The following is a 23,988-nucleotide window of genomic DNA, read 5'->3' as shown; positions in this document are numbered from 1 at the left end:
CTTCGTTGGGTCAGAGCCAGACTAAGAGAGATACCTAGGAGAAGGAAAACTCCGATTCCAAACCACCGAGCGTCTGTTCTCCAAGTCAAGAGACGGGCTGGGATTTTTCCTTCCCTGCTGTCGGATTGGGCAATGTACACTGGGAGAGCATTCTCCTGGCAGGGTCACCCATAATATGAAGATCGTTCCTGTTTGTTTAACTTTAAGCTGCAGGTTTCTTCAGAGGTTAAGTTTTCTGCCCTTGTGGAACCTCGCTAAAGTAAAGCTGCAATTCAAGCTAAGTCAAATGGTCTAGACACATATTGATACTCATACTGCATCGTCCGTCTCGCAGGATAATTCCGGGACAATGCTTTGTACGTACAGTATATTTATAAACTCCAATTTGATTCACAACTGATAATGAACTGATAATGATTCCTTTTTGATGCTCAAAGCTATAATGCAATTTAACATAAGAACAGTAAGACAAAACAAAGTTAAAAGCACTAATTAACACAAAATTGCAGAAATGCATTTTGGGATTTCAAGGAATCTCTATGTCTGCAGAAAAGTGGCTTGTGGATGTAAAATTATTTGACTAAAAAAATTTTAGCTTTGTCAGATCACTTTACATTCATAAGCTGACACATTTTGTCATTGAAAAAGGTGCTTGAAAACCCGAAACAAAAAGTTTGCATTTTTTCGAAAATGTTCTTTTAATGGCTTTTTGGTCTCGCTATTTGTTGCACAAAGACATTTATTTATTACTTCTTTCTAAAGGCACAGTACAGACAAAGGATAAATTAGTAAAATTATCGAACTTTTTTGTTTTAAAGCTTAAAAAAAATTATGCTACATAAATGAAGTTGATTTTTAAAATGTACTTACTTTTTCATTTTTTTACTACTATATTTAACTTGCATTGCTAAATTTATTAAATAATCAGGATCTGCTTCACATTTTGCTGGCATTTCTTTCTGGAAGTACTGAAAAAATAAATGAAAATGAATCATGATTATACTTTGCACTTAACTATAAGTGTAAAAAGCATGTTTAAAAAATTATCACTATTTAGCACTTTCAAACAAAATTATTACCTAATACATAAACATTAAATAAGCTTTATGATTAAAAAAATGTTTTGAAGAATTAATGAAATATGAATGATGTATAGAGACTTTCATGAAAACAAATTTTCTCGTAAATTTCTACTGAGAATGATTATTCAGCTTTTATTGCATTTGATTAAGTATTTCTGAATACATCTGCCATTTCAAAGCGCCCAGGCTATCAAGGACTGATCTCAATTGGATAAGTTGAGGTGATTATTTTTATAATTTTCGTTTCCAAAAGCAATGTTTCTTCTAAGGCACTGACATTGTACTACTAAGCTTTTCTACATTTCTACTAATATTTTAGACAAAATTTTTATACATGAAGTATCCAAACTTGTAAGATCTCATTTAAAGCATGCTGTCCAGTTTTGGTCTTTGTATGTCAAGAGGGGTATTAGCTTAGTAGAAAGGGTTCAAAGGAGGTTTATTACGTAAGTGAATGAACTTTCAGGTTTAGATTATGATTCTAGGCTTAAAATGCTAAATATGAATAGTCTTGAGCAAATCAGAACCAGACGGGACATGATTCAATTACTCAAATTTATTATAATGAAGGATGGTGATAAGCTAAATTTCTACTAAGATGGCAGAACCAAGAGTCATTGTTTTAACCTTTTCAAGTCCCAAGCTAATCTTGAACTTAGGAATTATTACTTTAATAGGGGTTGGAGATACTTGGAATGATATTACACGAAGAAGTTATTTGCAATGGGTGAAAAGTTTTAAGACAGCTCTTTATTAGGGATCAATAAATTGACTAGGACCAGTCGAACTGGGCCCAGTGTATGTTGCTGGTCACCATTTTTATTTGCATTTAAATTTGTTTGAAAAATATTATTTATGTCAAAAGTATACAAGAGCCAGAAAAAGAAAAAAAAAATTTTTTTTTTTTTTTTTGAATAAAAATAAATTTTGAATCAAACATAAAACCTCTCTACTCGTTGCTTTAATATAAAAAAATTCTTTTTTCCCCATAAATTACTAAATTGCAAACAATTTACTAAATTCAAATGAACTTGAACTAGATTACATAAAAAGCAATATACTATCACACAAAAATAGAACCAAGTATTTAAAGAAACACTTTCAACAAAAGTTTTAATCAATTTTGCTTAATTTCTCACCCTTAACATTCCTTCCATGTCATGCTGCAATAAATCTTCTTTACAGTATTGTAAAATGGCAATGCCGATTCGAAAAATCATTTCCATTCCCTGAAGGAAAAAAAATCAACATAAGAATCAAAGAAGTAAATTCTTAAAAAGAATGCACACAAAATTAAAATCAAGTTTGAAAGGTCAGTTTATGCTTCCCATTAACACTTCTGCTGTTTTATAATGGTTGTAGCAACACAGCATCAAAGGGGGTGAAATGCTTTTCCAGAAGAAATTTCAAAACCTTCATTATCATTTTAATCATTGACTATCAAGTACTATTCATACAAATCTTCAAAAAAGAATCATCATGTAAATACAAATTGCTAGATGAAAGGAAACCTTTGGAAACACTCTTTGCACAGAAATTGTTTTTGAAAATGCAGAAGATTAAAACCTAAGTTTTAAAAGTTTATCAACGTACTATGTCTCAAATTTTAGCATCAATATAAAGTATTCTATATTACAACAATATTTTATGTATTTGAAAAACAAATTCAGTTTTGATGTAAAAGTATTCAATGCAAATAATAGTCATCACTTTTCATTCCTTTTGAAATTTTCCACATAGTATCTTAGAAACTAAATGAATACGATTTACAATGGAAAACTAATTATGAAAAAGAGGACAAAATTGTTAGAAAACCAATAAATATTGACTGTTCTATGAGTTCTTCTATTTTTTAATAATCTCAAATCAATGCATTTTTAAAGTATCCCTTATGAAGGTTTATTCAAATATTTTCTAACAAATGATCTTGAATCAATATTGCTCTGACATATTCAGGGCCTGATTACTGAATAGGCCATCTAGGCCTTGGTCTAGGGTCCAGCTTTTTAGAGGCTCCAAACTGCTAAAATTGCTTTGTAGCCTTAGCCCATGGCTAAAATTATAAGGTTTGATTATTACAGGCTGCCTCGAAAAACTGCTTGGCATAGGGCCTCCCAATATCTTAATCGGTAAAATTGCTCTGCCCGTGGCTGAATTTGTGAGATTTGACAACAAGGGGACCCTCAAAAAACTGTTTGACCAATATTTTAGTCAGGGCCTGGAAATATTCATACTTATAAGTCACCAATTCTTAAACTATCTAAAATAAATCGATAACTTATATTAAGAGTTTTCATTGACAAAGTTCAACATCACATTAAATATTACAAAACTGACAAGATAAAGACTGGCAGAGAAGTTTTATAGTTTTTTAAGTCAAAAATAAGAGCAGAAGACATGCAATTTACCTCTGATAGGAAGAGATCCATAACTCGGCAGGCTAAATGGAGGGGCAAAGATGAAGTGAATAAAGTCAAAAACCAGGATGATGCATACATGGATGTATGGAAGCTCTGAGCTTGAAAATGCATATGGAGTTCTTGAATTTGTTCCTGGAAATATAACAGTTGATGCAATTTTATATGATGCATTCAAAACTTGGTCATTACCCTCACAAAGCGATATTCATGTCAAAAACAAAGTAAGTCTTTTTCACGATCATAAGATTATTGCACTTTTTCCAAAAATTCAGACTTTCATTTCAAAAAGAGTACTAAGTTTCCGCTTTTCAGTTAAAATAGGATCTTTTACTTAATTAAAATAGAAAAAAATCCTTAGTAAAATAATGTTTGGCAACGAATGAGAGAAACAAACCAAAAGCTTCAAATGCACATAATTCTTCAGGAAACAATGTGATATTGATTACAAAAATTCTAACTGTAACAGGGGTGCCCCCCCCCCCCCCAAGAACAATAATGCATACATCTCAAATACTAAGGAGCACACGCCACCAAAAATAAGCTCCTCCCCCTCCCAAAGAAAAATAAGAACAAAAATCCTATAAATGTATCGCCTCCCCTAACAATTTTAAAGATGCAGTCAGTGCCAGAACCCCTCTCGTGGGGCACACCTGATTATAAAGATATATATAAAAATGAATCACTAATAATAAAAAGTAAAAAGCAAGTATAATTAGATTTACATTGCATTTTATTGCAAGGGAGCATTTTAAATATTCTATTGGGAGCAAGTGAAATTTCAGATCACTTCATTTGTGTGTTGCTTCATTTTCAAGATACTTCTGAAAACACTTTAAATACACCACATATGGAGTGGCTCTGATTAGGTGAAGGTTGACCTTGACAATGCTATCTTTATAAGGGAATTCAGTGAAAAAGTGGACAGGTTCAGGGAGCAGATTCGAAAGTTGAAATACTTTAGCAAAACTACTACAAAAGTAGTACAGCTAAACTCGGTGCTAATTACTTTCTCAATTGTCTCAAAAAGTAAACATTGTCAAGATCAAGCTTCAATTTATCAGAGCCACACTTTAGATATACATTAACGTTTCCACACAACTTCCTAATTTAACTTCAAAGTACAAAGATATAATCACATGCGTATTCATAGTATGTACCTGAACAATGCACTCCAACTGATACATGCACAGTCCAAGCTCTGCCATACTTGGTTTATACATCTCTCTTAACCTATAATCCTCCATTAATCTCACCATGACAACAAAAGCATCTTCTTCAGGCATCTGCAATAATAATAATAATAATTAACAATGTAGTAATCATAAACAAGATTTCTAGTAACAAAAAAAAATGGAGAAGGGGGGGGGGAGAGGGATTGGATAATTGATAGCTCCCCAACAAAAAATTTCTTGTCTATGTTTGTATATAGGTTATTAAAGAATTTAACACCTACTTTAGAGAATATATTCCTGACAATATTATACAAGATCTATCAATATTTAAAACTGAAATGATAATAAGTAGTTGTGATAACAATATCATTAGTAATGACAATAAAAATAAAAAATAACGAAACAACAGTTGGGGCTAACCTAACCTGGCAGCGTTTGTATGGTGTGATTAGGATCTGCATAGCCTTCACAATGCTGCCAAGTTAGGTTTGTGAAAACTGTGTACAACATAATACTAAAAGGATCACAAATCCTTTTTAAAATCATGAAGCACAGGCTAACTAATATTCCATAAATGGATGGGTTAGAATGATACTAGTATATGTCAAAAATCTTACAAATTGAGTTAAATATTGATTTGCCTGGGTTCCTCGATTAAGTGCATCAATTTCACTAAAAAACACTAATTAATCAATTACCCAATTACCAAAACTCATAAATTAAACTTTAGTTCAGACAATTTTTTTGCTATGATAACACGAAATAGTATCTACAAACTGAAACTGTTATTCAGGTGAGAATGACTGGTATAAGTAAGTTTCCATGCCACTAATTGTACCAGTAGTCAGCATTTTCTATTAAATTTTCTGGTTTCCCTTTTTCTATTAGGTTCAGCATTTTCTATTATTAGCGAGCGCAACTAACCCACTCATAACAGTACTCGGGCATGCATCAAACTGCCTTTAAGTAAACCCATCATAAATGCAGAATGACAGTAGCATAAATCATTTCAAATTACTTTTTATAAGAGTTACATGTAACTTTCAATACAAGTTGATGCATAGTAAAAAAAAAAGTACCTATGTTTAAACAAATCCTTCTGAAATTCCCCCTGAAATTAGAATTTAAACAGACCCGATATACAGGGCCGGATTTAAGGGAGGGCAGGGCTGGCTACTGCCCCGGGGCCTCCACAGCAAAGGGGCCACCAGAATAAATTTTTTACAAAATATCCTAACTTTTACGGGCCGAAAATATCGGATATATACATATATATATCAAAATATTCGGATATATATCAAAGTATCGGATATTTTGGAAAATATGATGATCTTTTGGAACCCTGATTAGGGGCCTCCACTCCTTCGTTGCCCCAGGGCCTCCACACTTCCAAATCCGACCCTGCCGATATACAATCTTAGTTTTTATAGATGTTTCTAGAAAACCTGCAATTATTTGAAGCTATTTTAGAATGATTTACACCACTATCATTTTAACCATGACAAGTGTGCATCAAGGAGCAGAGAGCACATATCTTACCAGCAGAAGCAGCAGACCAACAATGAAGGCGCTCCCTTGGCAGTAGCCTACTTCCCGGTCATGCAGAGAGTAGGCTTTCATGACGTTGAATAGACTTTCCTGTCCTGGACCATCCTTCTCCCGAAAGAACTCATGCTCCGGGTAGGTACGAGCGATGTCCCTTAGGATCACCTTCTCGCATGGTGATGAACTCTTCAGGTAGCCAGTGTACAGCTCCCGAGCAGGACAAGCCTGCGCATTGCACAGCAGCTGCCACACAATGTTCCGAATGTGGTTCGGGATCCCCCGCCGGACTAGATCCTGTAAAGAGAAACAAAAAGAAAAAATAATAATTTAAACATTCAATTTGAATTAAAATCAATCTATTTGAACAACAGATATATTTTGAGCGATTCCAAGAAGGTTCATCTTCATCAGCTGTTGTTAAAAGCTTGGTACGATCTCATTTGCAGTATGCTGAGTAATTTTGATCTCCTTAAAAAAAAAAAAAACTCCCCCAGAAAGAGTTCAAAGGCGGTCTACTATATACTGCTAATTGACGCCAGTACCTTTAAATATAACGGGTGATTATAAAAAAAACTTTGCCAACATTTGCACTTCTAGCGACCGTTCTATTTAACCGATCAAGATGATATTTCAAATATAGTTCTTTTGAGATATGCGCTCGAGATTCTGTGAATGGCAACACAGTGGCCCTCGCGGTTACAGTTACAGTGACAGAAACTGGAAGTTTTCGAATGGCAACGCCTACTTTTTACCATCGCAAAATGTTCAGCGCATGCGAAAACCCTAAATAGCGTTGAAACGGTACCGATATGTCTAAAAACGGACGTGTTCTGCAAACACAAAAAAGAGTTCTGAAAACCGGCCAATAAAACACGATCTGGGCGCACGCAATAAATTTGCATGTGACAGAGTCAAGAAACCAATCACAGAACGCCGGTCGCCAGATATTCAGCGTAGGAAACGTATAAAATACCAAGCGGGTATGCGAAGTCGTCATTCGGGAACTCGCACATGCTGACGATATGAGTCTTCCGAGGAAAGTTCGCCGTGAATTGATCAAACTCTATTACCAAAATGGGATGAACGCTGCGGAAGCCTTGCGTGTGTATCGCCGCAATCATCGACAACGACGCGGCCCATGTACTCTGCAAGCTCTGCGTGATTTAGTGCGGAAATTCGAAGATACAGGCTGCACCTGTGACAAACAGCGCTCCGGACGGCCAACTGTTTCTGAGGACGTTGTCATGGAAGTGCACCATACAGTGACTACAGGACACACAGACACCGCAAGAGGCATAGCGCGCGTGTTGGATATTCCGAACTCAACGGTCCGCAAGCTCTTGCGCTCGGTACTTCACATGTTTCCCTATCGGTTCCAGCGCGTCCAGATGTTGGAGCCGCGTGACCCACAACAACGTCTGGACTTCGCAAATGAATTTTTGTTACGATATGATGCGGATAACGATTGGCCACTTCGCATACTATGGACGGACGAGGCGCATTTCACCTTAAATGGCAGCATTAACACAAAGAATTGTGTGCACTGGGGAGAGACGAATTCTCATGCTGTGGCGCCAGTACCATTATATGACGCCAAAGTGACTGCGTGGTGCGGCATTACAGCTACATTTGTTCTGGGCCCGTTCTTCTTTGAGGAAACGACCCCGACTGGCCTTGCAACATGTTCTGTAACGGGCCGTCGGTATGCAGCCATGCTGGAAAATTATGTCTTACCGGAGTTGCGTCGGCTGAATGCACTCAATGACATTGTTTGGATGCAAGATGGCGCACCTCCACATATAGCGAGGTCAGTTAAAAGGCTCCTGGATCAGCATTTTGGTGATCGCATCATCTCACGCCATTATCCTTTTCCGTGGCCTACGCGATCCCCAGATCTGACACCTATGGATTTCTGGTTTAGGGGCTATCTCAAATCCAGAGTTTATCTGTGCAATCCTCAAACATTGTCGGACTTAAAGGATTCTATACGGCGTGAGATTGGAAACATCCCTCGTACCATGCTGCGTGCAGCGACATTGTCCACCGTCTCCCGCATGCAATACGTAATTGGCTGTGATGGCACTCATGTGGAAAATGTTTAAAATTAATATAAAGATTTTTTTTTCTCTATGTGTTCTCATCATTGAGCACTGTCTTGTCTCTGTCGTATGCATTATTCCTCCGTGCGCCTTGAAGAACTGTTTGTATGTGTATAACACGTCGGTTTTCGGACATATCGGTACCGTTTCAACGCTATTTAGGGTTTTCGCATGTGCTGAACATTTTGCGATGGTAAAAAGTAGGCGTTGCCATTCGAAAACTTCGAGTTTCTGTCACTGTAACTGTAACCGCGAGGGCCACTGTGTTGCCATTCACAGAATCTCGAGCGCATATCTCAAAAGAACTATATTTGAAATATCATCTTGATCGGTTAAATAGAACGGACGCTAGAAGTGCAGATGTTGGCAAAGTTTTTTTATAATCACCCGGTACTTCTCCAAAGATTTATTATATCGTCGCCTCAGAGCAACAGTAGGCTATCTTAGTATTATTCCCGGGATTAGGTGTCAATGTTGCTCTGAGGAAAGGATATATAGCTTTGAGCTTTTTGAGAATGGGTTTTAATTCCTTTGGCATAACTGAAGGCAAACATTCTCAAACCATACCACTCGAAACCTCACTTAATTGGACTATACGAGTAACCACACTTTTTTTTCCCATTCCAAATATGAAAGTTAATTAATTATAACAACTTCATTTAAACACAGCTTCACAATAGCAGTGAAGTAGGGAAGAAAAATCTTCTTACAATTAAAAGAAAGATTTTGTGCTTCTTAACAGTATTTTACGCTGAATAACAGAGTTCTTTTTTTAACAGTTTAGACATACTCATTTATGCAGAAAAGGTTTAGGAATGGTTCAAGACAGATTGAGCAACGCTTGCAAGTGTGACGAGTAAATATTTCCTGCTATTTGGCGAATGTTGGCGCCATAGGTCGTCTTATACGTTTCTATTGCTTTATAGTACACACTAGTGATGGGCATAATCGAGTACTCATAATCGAATCACTCGATTATTCAAAATCATTCGAGAACTCGATTATCGTATCTCGAGTTCTCGATTATCACTTTTCGAGTTCTCGAGCGATGAACTTCTCGAGTTCTCGATTATCACTTTCCGAGTTCTCGAGCGATGGACTGCTCGAGTTCTCGATTATCACTTTCCGAGTACTCGAGCGATCAACTGCTCGAGTTCTCGTTTGTCCTTTCCGAGTGATCGAGCGATCAACTGCTCGAGTTCTCGCTTTGAACTTCTCGAAATGTTGAGTTCTCGAGATGTTAAGCTCTCGAGATATTGAGTTCTCGAGATCTCAATCACTCGAGCAGTGTAATTTTTGATCGATTTGAGAATCGAATGAACCTCTCAATATAGTTGACTTCTGACAGGGGTGCCCACCTTGGAAAATGGGGATCGTGGCGCAGACTGCACCATTGACATTTTTAGGGAGAAGGGGTATTTTTCTTATTTTTCGGGGGCTCTGTGATATTGAGGGGGTGCGCCCTAACGTCAGGGGGCACCCCTGCTTCTGAAGTGATTCAATTGCAGGGGTGGATCCGTCATTTAGGGGGTCAGAGGCCTGGCTTTGAAAAGTTAATGATTTTATTTATGAAAGGTCATTGTTTTTGTTGCCTTCCGAAAAGATATGCATTGAGACTCTTTAACCCTTCCCCCAGAAAAATTTGGAGTGACGGGTTGAGCTGAGGTGCCCACAGGGGAGGTGGGTCATAGCGCAGACTGCGCCATTGAAATTCTCAATGGACGTTAATCTTTTTTAGGGAATGTCCTTTTTGAGGGGGGGGGGGGTGTTTTGAGGGATATTTTTCGCTTTTTTTTCGGCGGTGGGGTTGGTCTATGCGATATTGAGGGGGGTGCCCTTGTCCTCAGGGCGGGTGGGCACCTCTGCTTCTGAAGAGTTTCAGTTGCAGGGGCGGATCCGTCATTTAGGGGGGTCAGAGGGCTAGCTTTGAAAAGTTAATGTTGCTTCATTCGAATAGTGCTATAATTGAATGTATGCTTTCGAATGCTTGATTATCAAATGATTATTTGGGATGCTTTGGTAGTCTAATGATATGTTTGGTGGAAGTGGGCGCGCTAATAAGGTTCCAACTTGAGAGGCATTAAAATTAAAATTATATTTCAGGTAAAAAGGTGGAATACTTAAGTTGAAAACCTGAGGGAAGTCTTTCCCCCTTACGTCCACCTTCGACTATACCATTAGGTAATGATACAAGTGTAACAGGCAACAACAAACGTTTTAGAGCCCAACTATACAGATTACTGCAGACACGTGTTTCGGGGTTTCAAGGAACCCTTTTTTCAACGCAAAATAGTGAGATTGTGGATGTAAGGACATTACTGGATGTCTTTAGGGACCATTCATTAATTACGTAAGGGTCCCGAGAGGGAGGGGAGCTTCAAACCCATTCTCACGCAATATTTTCCAAGTTGATGTTTTACATTTGAAATTGTGCAGTCAAGTGGTTTGACGGGAATTATATATTTTATTTGCGTTTGGAAAATAAAAAACTTATTAGGATGAGCTGTTTTTTATTTGTTTTACGAAGAATGAATCGTGTAAAACATGATAAAAGAATCGCACTATGCATAGCATGTTTTATTTTTAATAATTATCGCATCATACACAAAAAAAAAAAATGTCGAAAAAACATTCAGTATAGATTCCAATTTTTTAGTAAATATTTCATTACACAAAAAGGATTAATTTAATAATAGTGAATTTAATTTCGATTCCCAGTGATGTTAGATTCGTTATTTTATTGTTTTGAAAAACGGAATGGAATCAATCTTACCTAAGAATAGGGGGAGCGGTTTGAAAAATCTTACATACTTTTACATGGTGGGAGGGGGGTCAAAAAAATGCCAAAATCATCCTTACGTAACTAATGAATGGCTCCTTGCACGCAAAAGCTTACTATTTTGTTGAAAAAAGGGTACCTTAAAAACTCCAAAGCACGTTTCAGCAGTACTCTGTATATTTGGGATACAAAACGTTTGTTATTTCATGTTACTTCTCGGCACTAAGGTATTTACTTATTCCTTAATAAAACAAGTGGTTTACTTCTTGTGTAATTCCTTCCTATGGGTGCAAATAAGAGGGGAGGGGGGGGGAGTTTTGACGCAAACTGCGGGATTGTAATTTTTAGGGGATTTTGTCTCATTTGGGGGTATTGCTCTTGGGGAAGAGCTTCATAGGTGGTGCGCCTTCGCTCTTGGGATGGATAGATTTGGAATGATTTTAAAATACAATGAATGCTTTTCGCTTGCTTTATTCGAATGGGGTTATAGTTGAATGTTTGGCGTCGAATTTTCGATAATTGAGAGATTCCTTAATAATCAAACGATATTTTTCGAACGAAAATTGTTTATTATCATATGAGCGGATTTATGGAGGGGTGTGTGTTGTGTGAGTGGCGGATACAACGGGAAAATCATGGGGGTCATGTCCCCCCACCCTAAACTGTCGACAACAGTATCCGTACACATTGTGTTCAAACACTTCATGCATAAAATGTCAACGATGACAGTATCTTTTCATCTCATTAATTATTTTTCAAAGTAAATATTTGAACTACTACTTCGTTTCATTGCTCATGAAATTAATTCGCAACGTTTATTCCCAATCAGGTGCCTTATTCCTGACCGATTTGGTGCTTTATTGACTCCCAAACAGATTCAGACATTTTTCGTACCAAAAACGGGAATTTCGTTCATGGGCGTGGGGGTGGGGGCTTTCTTCAACATGAGCCCCCTCTCCCCCCAAAAAATGGTTTTCTGTATCCGGCCCTTTAGTGATCCGGTAGTGAAATCTTGAAACAAAGGGTAGAGAAACGCCTTCCATACTGTTTTGAACTTGACAATTATTAAGATCAAATATGTTCAATTTTTATTAAAAAGTGAGGGATAACGATAATATGGGCGGGTCTTTGGGCGACACTAGCACGTTTAAACTTGAGAATTGTTAAACTTAAAAATATATTGAACCAGTAAGTAACCAGTAGTGTAATTGAAAATTTAAGGTGGTCTTAGGTCTTTTTCGGATTATTGTTTCTTAGGGGGAGGGGGGAGGGAGAAATTTTCATAAGATGTGTGCCATTGCTCACAGGGACGGACGGACACCCCTGTCATTCTCTAAAGTTTCAGAATCAAATAGTAGCTTCTCAAGTGCTTTTTTTCGAATGGGGTTACTCAGAGAGCACACTTTGTTGAGATAAAGGTTTTAAAACGATTGTTAACGCTGTGACAGTCATGTTAAAACGTTTAAACGCAATGTGTTTAAAATGCAGTGGTGCCCATCCCCCCCCCCCCCCCTGGCGATGACATTCATCTCTCAAATGCGACGGAGAACCGAACGAGAGCCCCATAAAATAAGACTAAATGCCCTCTTATAAGTTACCCTCTCCTCTTCAAAACTTCAATGGCATGGTCTGCGCCATGAACCCCCCCCCCCCCCCCTGCCCTCTCAATCGTGGGGAATCCTTGTTTAATATATTGCTTGTTGTCGAATGTTCGGTTATCGAGCGTCTCGGATGATTTGAAAACCGGATACGTAATCTGCTTTTTAGAGAAAGTTGGTAATCAATTTAAACCTTTTTGAGGACCAACGCACGGAAAATCCCCCCCAAGCGCAGCTATGAAACTAAGTTCCGAAATGGACCGTCGCTAGCCAAAGCATTTTCAGCAGTTTTGCCTCAACTTTACATTAAATAAATAAATAAATAAATCTCATAAAATCAGCACATCAATTGACTCCAAATTTTTAAGTTGAGTGAATAATATACTAATCAACATTTATGAAAATATAAGGAATATCACATTGAAAATATAAGGAATATGACTTAAACAGAAGCGAGTAAAACAAGAAAAACATTTAAATTCAACTACGCACGCGAAAATAAATGCTACGCACAAAAGTCATGAATATCTTACGTATGGAATTTGAAAGAAAAAAAAATCTGTATAAAATGTTATTTTTATTTTTAAAAAAATGGGCCAAAGAGTGGAAGCTAATATTAATTCCACACGACAAACTTCCATATTTCTTTTTAATGCACTCAGAAATATTTCAACTTTACTCCCTACACTTTTATACTGTTATTACATATTTCCCAAGTCAGCGAATGAAAAAGAAAAATAACAAAGAGCGAATCAAGAAAGAAAAAAAATAATCATGAACTTCAATGCAATTCAAGCCACACTTATAACTTTCAATGCGCCGGGAATCCCAATCTGCTGGAAAACGCAGTCAGAAATATTTTACCCGCCCTCCGCATGTATCAGTCAGATAAATATAATTCCACTAATAACAAGAACATAAAAAAAAGCAAAGCAATAAATAAGAATAAATGAGTCCTTTTGCGCAGAGAGAGCAACGATTCCCCTACTTGTTTACAATATTAACTTTGTGTTTGAGTGCCCGAAACCATTTAAAATAACCACGTGATATCTGAGAATCATTAGTTTAAATACATGACCGTTCGAATAAATCACTCAAAATGAATGTAAAAAAAAAAGAAAAAAAAAGAGAAATCAATCCGTTACAGAAATTGAAATGAAAGGGGGGAGGGGGTGATACCATTTCAATCGCTACGGGGCGTCCCCTGAGGGCTACCAACAGTCAAGGGCACATTGCCAGTTTTCTAGCCACTACCAATAAACCTATAAAAGTTTATACAAGTCCGAGCCGGGTCGCCCAAATACCGAACTCCTAGTTTCTGACAAGCTAACAGGGAATCTCGTCGAACCAGCATCCCCCAAGGATTGCGACCCCTAAATGAAGACTAAAATCTATCAAATTGATCCCCTAAAACAGTCTTGCGTTTCGAACTTTTCCGGAGGGTAGGGGGGCAAGGGTGTATCTGCTCATTTTATCGGAAAACAACAAAAAAAACTAGACCCACTGAAACGTAAAAACTAGATTTTTTTCAAGGAATTGGGGGAGGGGGGCAGGCCGTTATTTCGAACTTTACAAGAGAGGAGGAGGGATTAAAGAGTATCCTACGAGTTGCATATTATGCCGAATAAGAGTAAGAATTTCATTTATATGAGTACAATAACTTCTAAAAGCCAGGGGGGTTCGCCCCTTATTATACCCCTAAATGATAGGCTTGATGGCACATTTCTATTTCGAGCGCACCCCTGCCAATACAACTCGGGAATTCAACTGTTCCAAAAGTCAAAGGTATCCACCCCCCCCCCCCCTTCGCAGGGCGATGGTGCACCCTCTCAAATGTTACGGAGCATCCGTCTAGAAAGAGCTCCCCCCTCCCAAAATGCGATTTAAAAAACCCTCTCAAAAAACCACTTTTATAGAAATTTCGGTTTCGCAGGCAGCGCCATAGAACCCCCCCCCCCACCCCCTCCCGAAAATGAGATTTAAAGAACCCTCTCAAAAACCCAGCCCTAACAATTTTAATGGCACAGGCTGCGCCATGCCCCCACCCCACCCGAAAATGAGATAAAAAACACTCTGAAAAAACCGGCCAATGGCGCAGGCCGCATTATGCCCCCTCCCCCTTATAGTGGGGCGCCCCTGTAGCAGTCTACTCAATTCTGGAAAAGCTCAGAAAATGAACTACTTGAGTACTCGATTCAAACGTCTCGAGATCTCGATTTGAAACATCTCGAGATCTCGATTAAAAACATCTCGAGATCTCGATTTAAAACATCTCGAGATCTCGATTAAAAACATCTCGAGATCTCGATTTAAAAGATCTCGAGAAGTCCATTGCTCGAGTACTCGATTCAAAAGATCTCGAGAAGTCAATCGCTCGAGTACTCGATTCCAAAGATCTCGAGAAGTCAATCGCTCGAGTACTCGATTCCAAAGATCTCGAGAAGTCAATCGCTCGAGTACTCGATTCCAAAGATCTCGAGAAGTCAATCGCTCGAGTTCTCGAATTCAAAAGATCTCGATTATCAATCACTCGAGTGATCGACTTGAAAAGATCTCGATTATCAATCACTCGATTATCAGAAGTACTCGATTCCCGAGATCTCGATTATCAAAAGATCTCGATTATGCCCATCACTAGTACACACAGGGTGTGGACAGACATTATTTGAGCGAATAGGAGGGTCAACTTCTCTCCCCTCCCCCCCAGATTCTAGAAACCATTCCATTACACATTTTGCTGTTTTTCCCTATAAAATGTATTGCACTTAGTATATATAGAGGCAACTGCCCCCCCCCCCCCCCCCGCTCCCCGCTCTGAATACATCCATGAAAAACAGTTAAAGAAGTAAAAATATGTTTCTAAAAAATATGTTTTCAGAAATCAACTGTAACCATTTTTTTCTTCTTAAAAATATGCATTATTTAATAGGCCTGCAAAAAAGTAATGTGGCATCTTCTTTAGACTTTTAGGACCCTAAGTTCGGCGATCCAAGATAGAATCCGAAATTTGGGAACTTTTGAATTAACAATTATTAGAAAGAATTTTATGTTTAAAAAATCCGCAAATTTTTTTTAAGTTTTTCAAAACAGATATTCTCTTGCAGATGACCACATCCTTTTGAAAAAATATATAAATTTTAAAAGGAAGAAAACTAAAGTGCAGTGGTTTGGTTGGAAAAAAAAAGTTTGGGAATTCACCTTAGGGTTTGGGGGAACTCACCAAAGGAAAGGTGGTTTGATACCAATTTAAATTACATTTGCATTATTTTTACGATTGAAAAAACATATATAACGGGGGCTCCTCCCAACCTTTCCTCAAAAAAGCTACAATACTACTGAAATGCAGTGAACATGTTTAAAAAATGATCAGTTACAATCAATTTTCAAACTCGTGTATGAAATAATTTCGTTTTTCGCGATTTTTGATGATTTCGTGATTTTTGAAAGGAATTCGGGTCAACGGTTACGTTTTTGGCTAATTGTTTCTTTTAATCTATATTAGTATGCATGATTTTTTGCTCTTTACTTCCTGGATTTTTTTTTTTTTTTTTTTTTTGAAAAGCGCCGATTTTTACGCGATCAACAACCCTGAACATTGGCGAATTTAGAATTCTACGTATCACGCATTTTTCACGCAGTAAGGCTTTTATAAAATTAAAGTCTTTTTTAAACTCATATTAAACAGCATAGTAATGTAACTTAGAAAAGCAAAATCGTTTGTAGTGATGACTTCATTCACCCACTGTCAACTGAAAGATGTCTTTATCAAGGTCAAGGAAAGTAATTTTAAAATCATTGTTTTTCTTTCAAAGAAAATTTATCGACAATATTCTTTAAACTCTTTTCCATATAAATTGTGTTGCGTCAAACAACAGGATGATATTTGCTGAAACAAAGCAATGATTGCGTTTAATTCGTCCAACGTTTCTCAAAACCGATTGATTTTAACATATATATTGATCGACAACCCCTACAGGTAGGGAGTGAAGTAAAAGCCTATCCTTACCTAATTTATAAAAATAAAAAATAAATGAAGCCGAACTTTTCCGAGAAAAACTTCACCAAGCGTTAAAAAGAACGACAACGCCTCTGAGCTCCACCCAGTTTGGTGTCGTTGGAATGAATGGGTGAGAAATAAAACCGCGTCTCACTCCGATAAGTACAGTCATTAAAAAAATATTGAATTCACACGCCTCTCGAAAAAACAATCTTCACGCCCTTTATGCGGCACTGTTTTCATTTAACGTTTGTTAAAACATTTCCCTTATGGGGACTGTCCATAAATGATGTTACTTTTTTTTTTTTCACAATTTTTAACCTTCCCTCCCGCTTTACCTCCTCCTCTTTCCTCTCACATGTCACACTGTTTTTCATCAATATATTCTTGTTCAAAGAAAGCGTGGTGTCACATTTCTTGTTACTCACCCCTCCTTCCCTTTTTTTTCAAACTGTCACAATTTCATGAATCCTCCCTTCAAAGTGTGACACCCTTGTCACAAAGCCTATCACCCTTTGTGGCCAGCCCTTAAGGAACATTCGTAAGCCACATAAACGTTTGGAGGCATAGCAGTCTCTGGCTATTAAAAGAGGTAAAACATTCAAATCTAGAATCCAGTAACTTTGTAATCTATTTTTAAGCCTAATGAATGACAGTAATTTTTTCTTTCTGTTAATGGGGTTTTTCTTTTATATTCTTTTAAAATCACAATAACATCACAAACTGTTTAAAACCTATGTTTAATCCCAAAGGAAGAATGGAATGTTTTACCACTTCAGTTAATTTATTAAATCACCGCAAGGTGGCGTCTTCAAGTTCTAGAACTGCGATTGATCAACAGAACTTATTCGCCATTTCATGACTCAAAACTAAGGACTTTTAGGGGCGGATATAGAAATAACCTTTGGGAGGGGCACAGAAGAATAAAGGTATCCCTTCCCTCCATACAATTTTTTATTGAGGAAAAAAATTCGATTAACATATTTTGGTCTGTTGTTTAGGATTCGAACTGATTTTCCGAAATCTGCCAATCGAAACAGCTCATTGTATCAACAATAGTCTAGTGGTCAGTTTCATCTTGATCACTAGTTCAGCGGTGAAGTGACACCCGGGTGTTCAAAGTGAATCACGAATTTTGCAGGAAATAAATGTAAGAATCAATGCCACTCTGGCGTCGGGTAATGGAACCAGAAAGTAGCAAATCCTTAAGAACCACATTTGACGAGCGACTTACTTTGACGAAGCCATTCTTCTTTTTGAAGTAAGTATCCCACTCGTTGACGATGGACCCCCAGATTTGCCAAACATCTTCTCCGTCTTCCTCCGCGTTGGCACTTTGCTTGCTGTCTCCAGAGGCTACCGAGACTAGACTGGTACTGGACGACTTCCTCGAATGCCCCGACGCCAGGGAGTTCAGGGATTTCGCATCTGATTCCAGAAGCCTGAAAGAAACAAGACTACGATATAATCTACGTAATGACATCTTTTAAGAAACAATAAAAACACAACAGATCAGCTACAGCAGCGGGGGTGTTCCGGACTTAAATTTTTTGGGGACGGAAATTCTCATGCCGAATGGAACTCCAAATTTCACCGAATGAGCAAGACAATTACTGCAATAACAACTGCATTAACAATTTACTGCGGTGGTACTAGTGCTGAAGCCATAATGTATTTCAATTTCATGGCGGTATCCTTTTAACAGTTGATCCCAACTATTCTGCATTCAGGCACACAACATAATTCGGGTTGGCGAAGGCCTGCATCTGTCATCCTAGTAGCGATTATGAACTACATTATCAAATGTTAAAAACAATCTTTGCACGATCGGTAAACAACGAACGGCTGTTCTCCATGTTCTTGTAGTCCATTACTTGCATATAATTATTACATAACATTACTTGCCGATTTGTTACCCCAGTAATTTTACTCAATGTTATTTAATAGATGAGCAGAGATAATAACACTTTAGCTGAGAAAACTTAACAGAAGAATGACCCAAAGACATTTTGTCACGTTCTAGTACTACTTACACCAGTTTTTAATGATTTTCTGATGGAATGGACCACATTACGCAAAATATGAGTTTGGAAATAATTTCGCACATTATAAAAGTCAAACATTTCAGTACGTAAAACTGATGTACCATCAATTTTAAATCACGCCATTTGCTGAAGAAATTGTCAAACCTCTCATATATGTTCACAGAAAGGAACTGGTCAAAATAACTGTTAAAGAATTCCATAGATGTGATTTGTATGTTCTTCTTCAAGCAGCACATGGAAATTTGCATTTTTTTATGCAATGATTTCAGATAAAAATGTCTCGGGACACTGACAGACCAAATACAATAAAAAAGGACTTCCTTGTGAGTGGATTGAAAACAGAAGACATTCACCAAAACGGTTGTCATACTGACGGTGAGAAAGATTAGCTTCAAGTTAGTTGGATTGACGAAAATGTTCTAATCTGAGCGGAACTATCTAACCCTGGAATCGTGGAAATGTTCCTGTATTCGCCAAATTTCAAACAAATCGGCGAGTATTAAGATGTAGATTACCACGAAGCGGCTAATTTTCTACCAGTGAGAGCAAAAAGTTTCAGTATGCTCACAACGGTAGTGGAGAATGGGGTTGTTTCCATCAGTCAAAAGTAATACAACTTTTAGTCACTGAAGTTGAAAGAATGAGTAAAAATAATAATAATAATAATAATATTAATTACATGGGCCAAGAAAATACTTTTTTTTTCCAACAATTATTTTTTAATTATTTTTTTTAAATGTCCGATTTTCAAACAAGGCGTGGTCTTTATGACGTCACAAATGATGTACTTTGGCACATCTGTCTACCGCGCTTTCACGTTATGATAATCAAGAAGCGAATTAAATAATTGCGCTCTAGGCTTGCTATCAAACATATCGTTGCTAATACATGTAAGTAAAGAAGCGAATTAAATATTGCGTTCTGCAATAATGGCAACAGTGAATGGAAGTTCATCATTTGTGATGTCATGCAAAGAAACGTAAAAAACGAATTTTTTTACGTGATGAAAATATTTTGATGAGGCTGCGTACCGATTTAAATATTTTTTAAAAATATTAATCTTTGTCAAATTATTTTAAAAATGGTCAAATCCTATGTTTTTAAGCACGCTCTTTCAAAAAAAAATGCTTTTAAAGTTTCGGAAACGACTCCATTATGGCTGTTTATATCAAATTGAACAATGCAAGCAGAAATTTACACTTCAACCGTACGAATCCATACAGATTTTTTAAGCTTAATTTCTTTTAAGCAAACAAAATGTTAGCTGTTTTATTTTTTGCCGAAAGCGAGGGACCAATCTTTAAAATACCTCACTTATGAAGTTCGAGGAAGTATAAATAGCGTTCTCACAAATAAATAAATAAATAAATAAATTTAAAAAAAAACACCTTTGAGAAATAGTAATAAATGATTGATCAACTCATGTCGACAAGCCTCGCTCCTGGGATGGATAAAACGTCTCGAAAAGATCAAAAGTATAAAATAAAACAAACAAGTGAAAAAATTAAGCGAAACGATAACAATAAGCGATTGTAAACGAACAGAAGCTTCAGTCGCTTCAGTGCAGAAATTCTTAACTAGGTGTGAAAAAAAAGAAGGGGAGAGGAGAAGAACTTCGAACGATTTTAAGAAACAACCTGTCTGGTTTTTACGTATGATAGCTTGAAAAAAACGGCATTATGTTCTTTTTTCTCTTTGAAAGCAAAAAAAGCAGTTCGAATTTCATCGCTTTTTTTCTTTTTTCCAAACAACAATAATTGGAATCAAAATTAATTTCGCCACGAAAATTTCCGATTACTATCATGGTTCTCAGAAAAATTTTCCCAAAGTTTAGCGATAAAAGAGCAAACTAAAAAGCTTTTTAAGTGGATAATTAGGTTAAAAGATAATAACCGCAAAATTCCGGTCCGAGATTATTATGACTTCACTCAGTAAGAACTAAAGATATTATCGAATTATTTTCATCAAGTGAAGAGCGACGAAAAATTATTAGTCTTAAAGCGAACTGGATTTTTTCTTCTCAAACTAAATTTAAAAACTTTACATTTAAGCCATTAATAATCTTCTTACATTAGCCAAATAAAGTGTCGTTTCTATTTTATAATTAAAATAAATACTAATGTGAGAGGCGATGAGCTATTTCGATGAGGCGATGAGTTATTTCCATCATGAGTTAACTCATGACGGAAATAAATGAATTGCTGACTAAAACAATATTTTCATGCAACCCAAACATCACATTTCATAATAATTTCTACTGTTTGCTATCATTTATGCCAGAAATTCAACATGAAACATTAGTTAAACTAGTGCAATATTTCCGTGAAAATGAGTAATTTGAAATATTTTTCATCCAACAGCTTGGAAATCGAGTTTCTTATATTATCTTATAAATTCGAGTTTTCAATTGTGATTGTAATTTATTTTCAATCCATCCCATGCACAAAAATTATTAGCTTTCAGACATTGCAAATTAAAGCCGGGTGTTCGTAATTTAATCCCCCTTGTTTTGCTTGTTGAAAAAAAAAAACGTACTTAATCAGAAATTTTCTTTGGTAGTTAATCTCTATAGTCTATACCGGGGATTCTAAGGCACCGGTGCATGAAAACATTTGACCGGTCTCGGAGATTTTTAATTGTTTGCATTTAAAAAAAAATAGATCAATAACATTTATAATAATATTTATGCCATGCTTTTCACAATATTTTGTGATTGATTTGCATTATTTTCTTTGAATTAAGCTTCTCTCAGCGCAAACACCCCCCCCCCCCCCCCCCATCCTTCCCCGCTCCCCGCATGATAATGCAACTGCGTTTGATAGAGTAAATATATTAAAATATTGGGGGACATTTTCTGAATTGTAGTATTTGAATTTTTCAAAAATTCGCAATTCCACTGTGAGTGACACCCCACCAGACGTGTGATGCCCAGGGCTGATCACCCCTTTCGATCCCTTCCCCATCTTCACAGCGACGCCACTGCCACAATGTAAAGGCACTAAACTTAGTTTTTGACTGGAGTTCGCAAATAATGGATGTGATTTTCCATCGAGTAGTAAGTTTTCTTTAATCTTTCCGGAGAAATAAACTAATTGAAATAGCGATACGTTCAGTAGCGTAACAAGGGGTTGGCAGAAGTGGCTCCCGCCAGGGGCGCAGCAGATAGGGGGTGGTATTTTGACTGATTTTAAAAAAAAGTATTTTGTTTCTTTTTTTTTTAATTGATCATTTAAATAGAAAAATGCTTTTATAGGTAAGAGTAAAAGTAAAGAAACGTCTCGCAAGAAAAAGAACTAAAGTCAAACATAAAACATTCCTGAATTCTCAAAAAAAAGGCGGGGGGGGGGGGGGGGATTTTATAGATTTTCCCGTGGAGTTTCACTCCACGGGAAAATCTATTCCGATTGAGGAGGAGAGGAGGTGGTGTGGTGGTGGAGAGGAGGTTTGAGGTGGAGTGAAACTCTATTCCGATTCATTGAGTTGGTTAAAGACACAATTTGCATACGAGCGGTGGTGGAGGGCGTTCTATGCCGGATGATTCTATATTTTTTTTCGGGGAGGGGCGACCTCACGGGCTGTCGTGCCACAGGGTTTGGTTTAAGTATTTATTCTCATTATAGTACATAATATAAGCATAAAATTCCTATTTGAACGGAATATTGGGAGGCCTTAATCAGTAGCGTAACAAGGGTTTGGCAGGAGTGGCTCTCGCTAGGGGGGCAGCAGCTAGGGGGGAGGCCTTTTGATTGATTAAAAAAAAGGAATTTGTTTCAATTTTTTTTAAATGATCATTTAAGTAGATCAATGCTTTTATAAATAAGGGTAAAAGTAAAGAAAAGTCTCCCGAGAAAAAGAACTAGACAGAAACATAAAATAATGCTTAATTCTCCAAACAAAAAAAAGGGGGGGAGGAGGGGATTTTGCCCGCGGAGTGAAATTTTATTTCGATTCATTGAGTTAGTTAAGGACACAATTTGCACACGAGCGGTAGTGGAGGGCGTTTTATGCCGGATGATTCTATATTTTTTTTTCAGGGAGGGGCGACGTCACGGGCTGCCGTGCCACAGAGTTTGGTTTAAGTATTTATTCTCACTATAATACATAAAAAAGCATAAAAGTCATCTGAACGAAATATTGGGAGGCCTTAATTAGAAAATATATAGTACTTTTTTTTTTTTACGTGTACGTACACGGTTGTAGTTTTTAGTCAATTTCAGATTAGCAATGTTGTATTTGCTTTGCTTTCCTAATTATGATTTTTTAGATTTTTTTAAATGCTTTGATTTTTATTTTAAAAAATTTAAGGTTTCTTTCTTTCTTTTAGTAAATATAAATTGTGTTTATTGTACATTCTTCTTTGAAACAAATTCTATTAAAAGTTGAAGCTGCAAAAAATAAATAGAGGAATGTATTGAAAAGTGAAATGTTTAGATGACTGATTGTTTTCAAAATGAACAAATCAGAAGTTTGTTTTGAAAATTGTAGTACAAAAAGAAAGAACATTGTATTTTATAACAAAACTTGCGTTGAAACAGTATTTTTTTTATTTTTGGCAGTAAATGTGAGTCTCCAAAAAAAAGTGGAAAATTTTCACTTTATTTTTCATGGGGGCAAAGTGAAAAATGAATATTTTTCTAATGAAATCTTTTTTATTCGATTCTAAAGCATATTTTTGATCAAAAGAATCAGTAAATAAAAGGTTGAACGAATAAATGAAAAGATAATGAAACAATAATTGAATAAATTGATTAATATATGAGGGAAAATAAATGAACGAGTAAAAGAGTGAATGAATAAGAAAATAAGTGAATGAATGAATAAATAAGTGAATAACTAAATGAAGGAATGTAAATGAATTAATTAATAAATGAAAACGAAAGTGATTTATACTAAATGATAGAGTGAGTAAATGAAGCAAACTATTTCACTTTGCCCCATATGTATTTGACTTATTGTACAATTTATTTAAAATACAAATAAGCTTAATATTAACTAAATTAATACTGCATTGAATATCAGGAGGTCAATTAATATTTAAAATTTAAATAACGAGAACTTTATCATTTCATAGTAAAGAAAATAATTTTTGACTTACAACAAAATATTACAATAGAGTATCAATTTGTTAAAATTGCCTGTATTACCAAATGCTTTAATTTTCGGCGGTATTTTTTTCCCTAGCCGGAATAGATTGCATATGATTCTACATAGTTAAAATAATACCCGACAGGTGGAGCTAAAAGCAGATTAA

General features: G+C 36.5%; 1 protein-coding gene across 2 annotated transcripts in view; it reads right to left on the bottom strand.

Moving 5' to 3' along the window:
• LOC129222690 (ecotropic viral integration site 5 ortholog-like) overlaps positions 1-23,988 on the bottom strand; it is a 263,327-nt gene that overhangs the window by 23,772 nt on the left and 215,567 nt on the right. For both annotated transcript variants that reach the window (XM_054857222.1, XM_054857221.1), the window contains exons 3-8: positions 17,927-18,134; positions 6,214-6,513; positions 4,660-4,785; positions 3,491-3,634; positions 2,222-2,311; positions 871-968 (exon numbers count right to left, since the gene is read on the bottom strand). In XM_054857222.1, the coding sequence (XP_054713197.1) occupies positions 871-968; positions 2,222-2,311; positions 3,491-3,634; positions 4,660-4,785; positions 6,214-6,513; positions 17,927-18,134 (966 nt within the window). The remainder of the gene's footprint in view (positions 1-870; positions 969-2,221; positions 2,312-3,490; positions 3,635-4,659; positions 4,786-6,213; positions 6,514-17,926; positions 18,135-23,988) is intronic.

The sequence above is a fragment of the Uloborus diversus genome, chromosome 5 (genome assembly GCF_026930045.1).
Source record: "Uloborus diversus isolate 005 chromosome 5, Udiv.v.3.1, whole genome shotgun sequence".
Taxonomy (NCBI): Eukaryota; Metazoa; Arthropoda; class Arachnida; order Araneae; family Uloboridae; genus Uloborus; species Uloborus diversus.
Note: the sequence above shows the minus strand (reverse complement) of the source record. Positions and strands in the feature narration are given on the sequence as shown.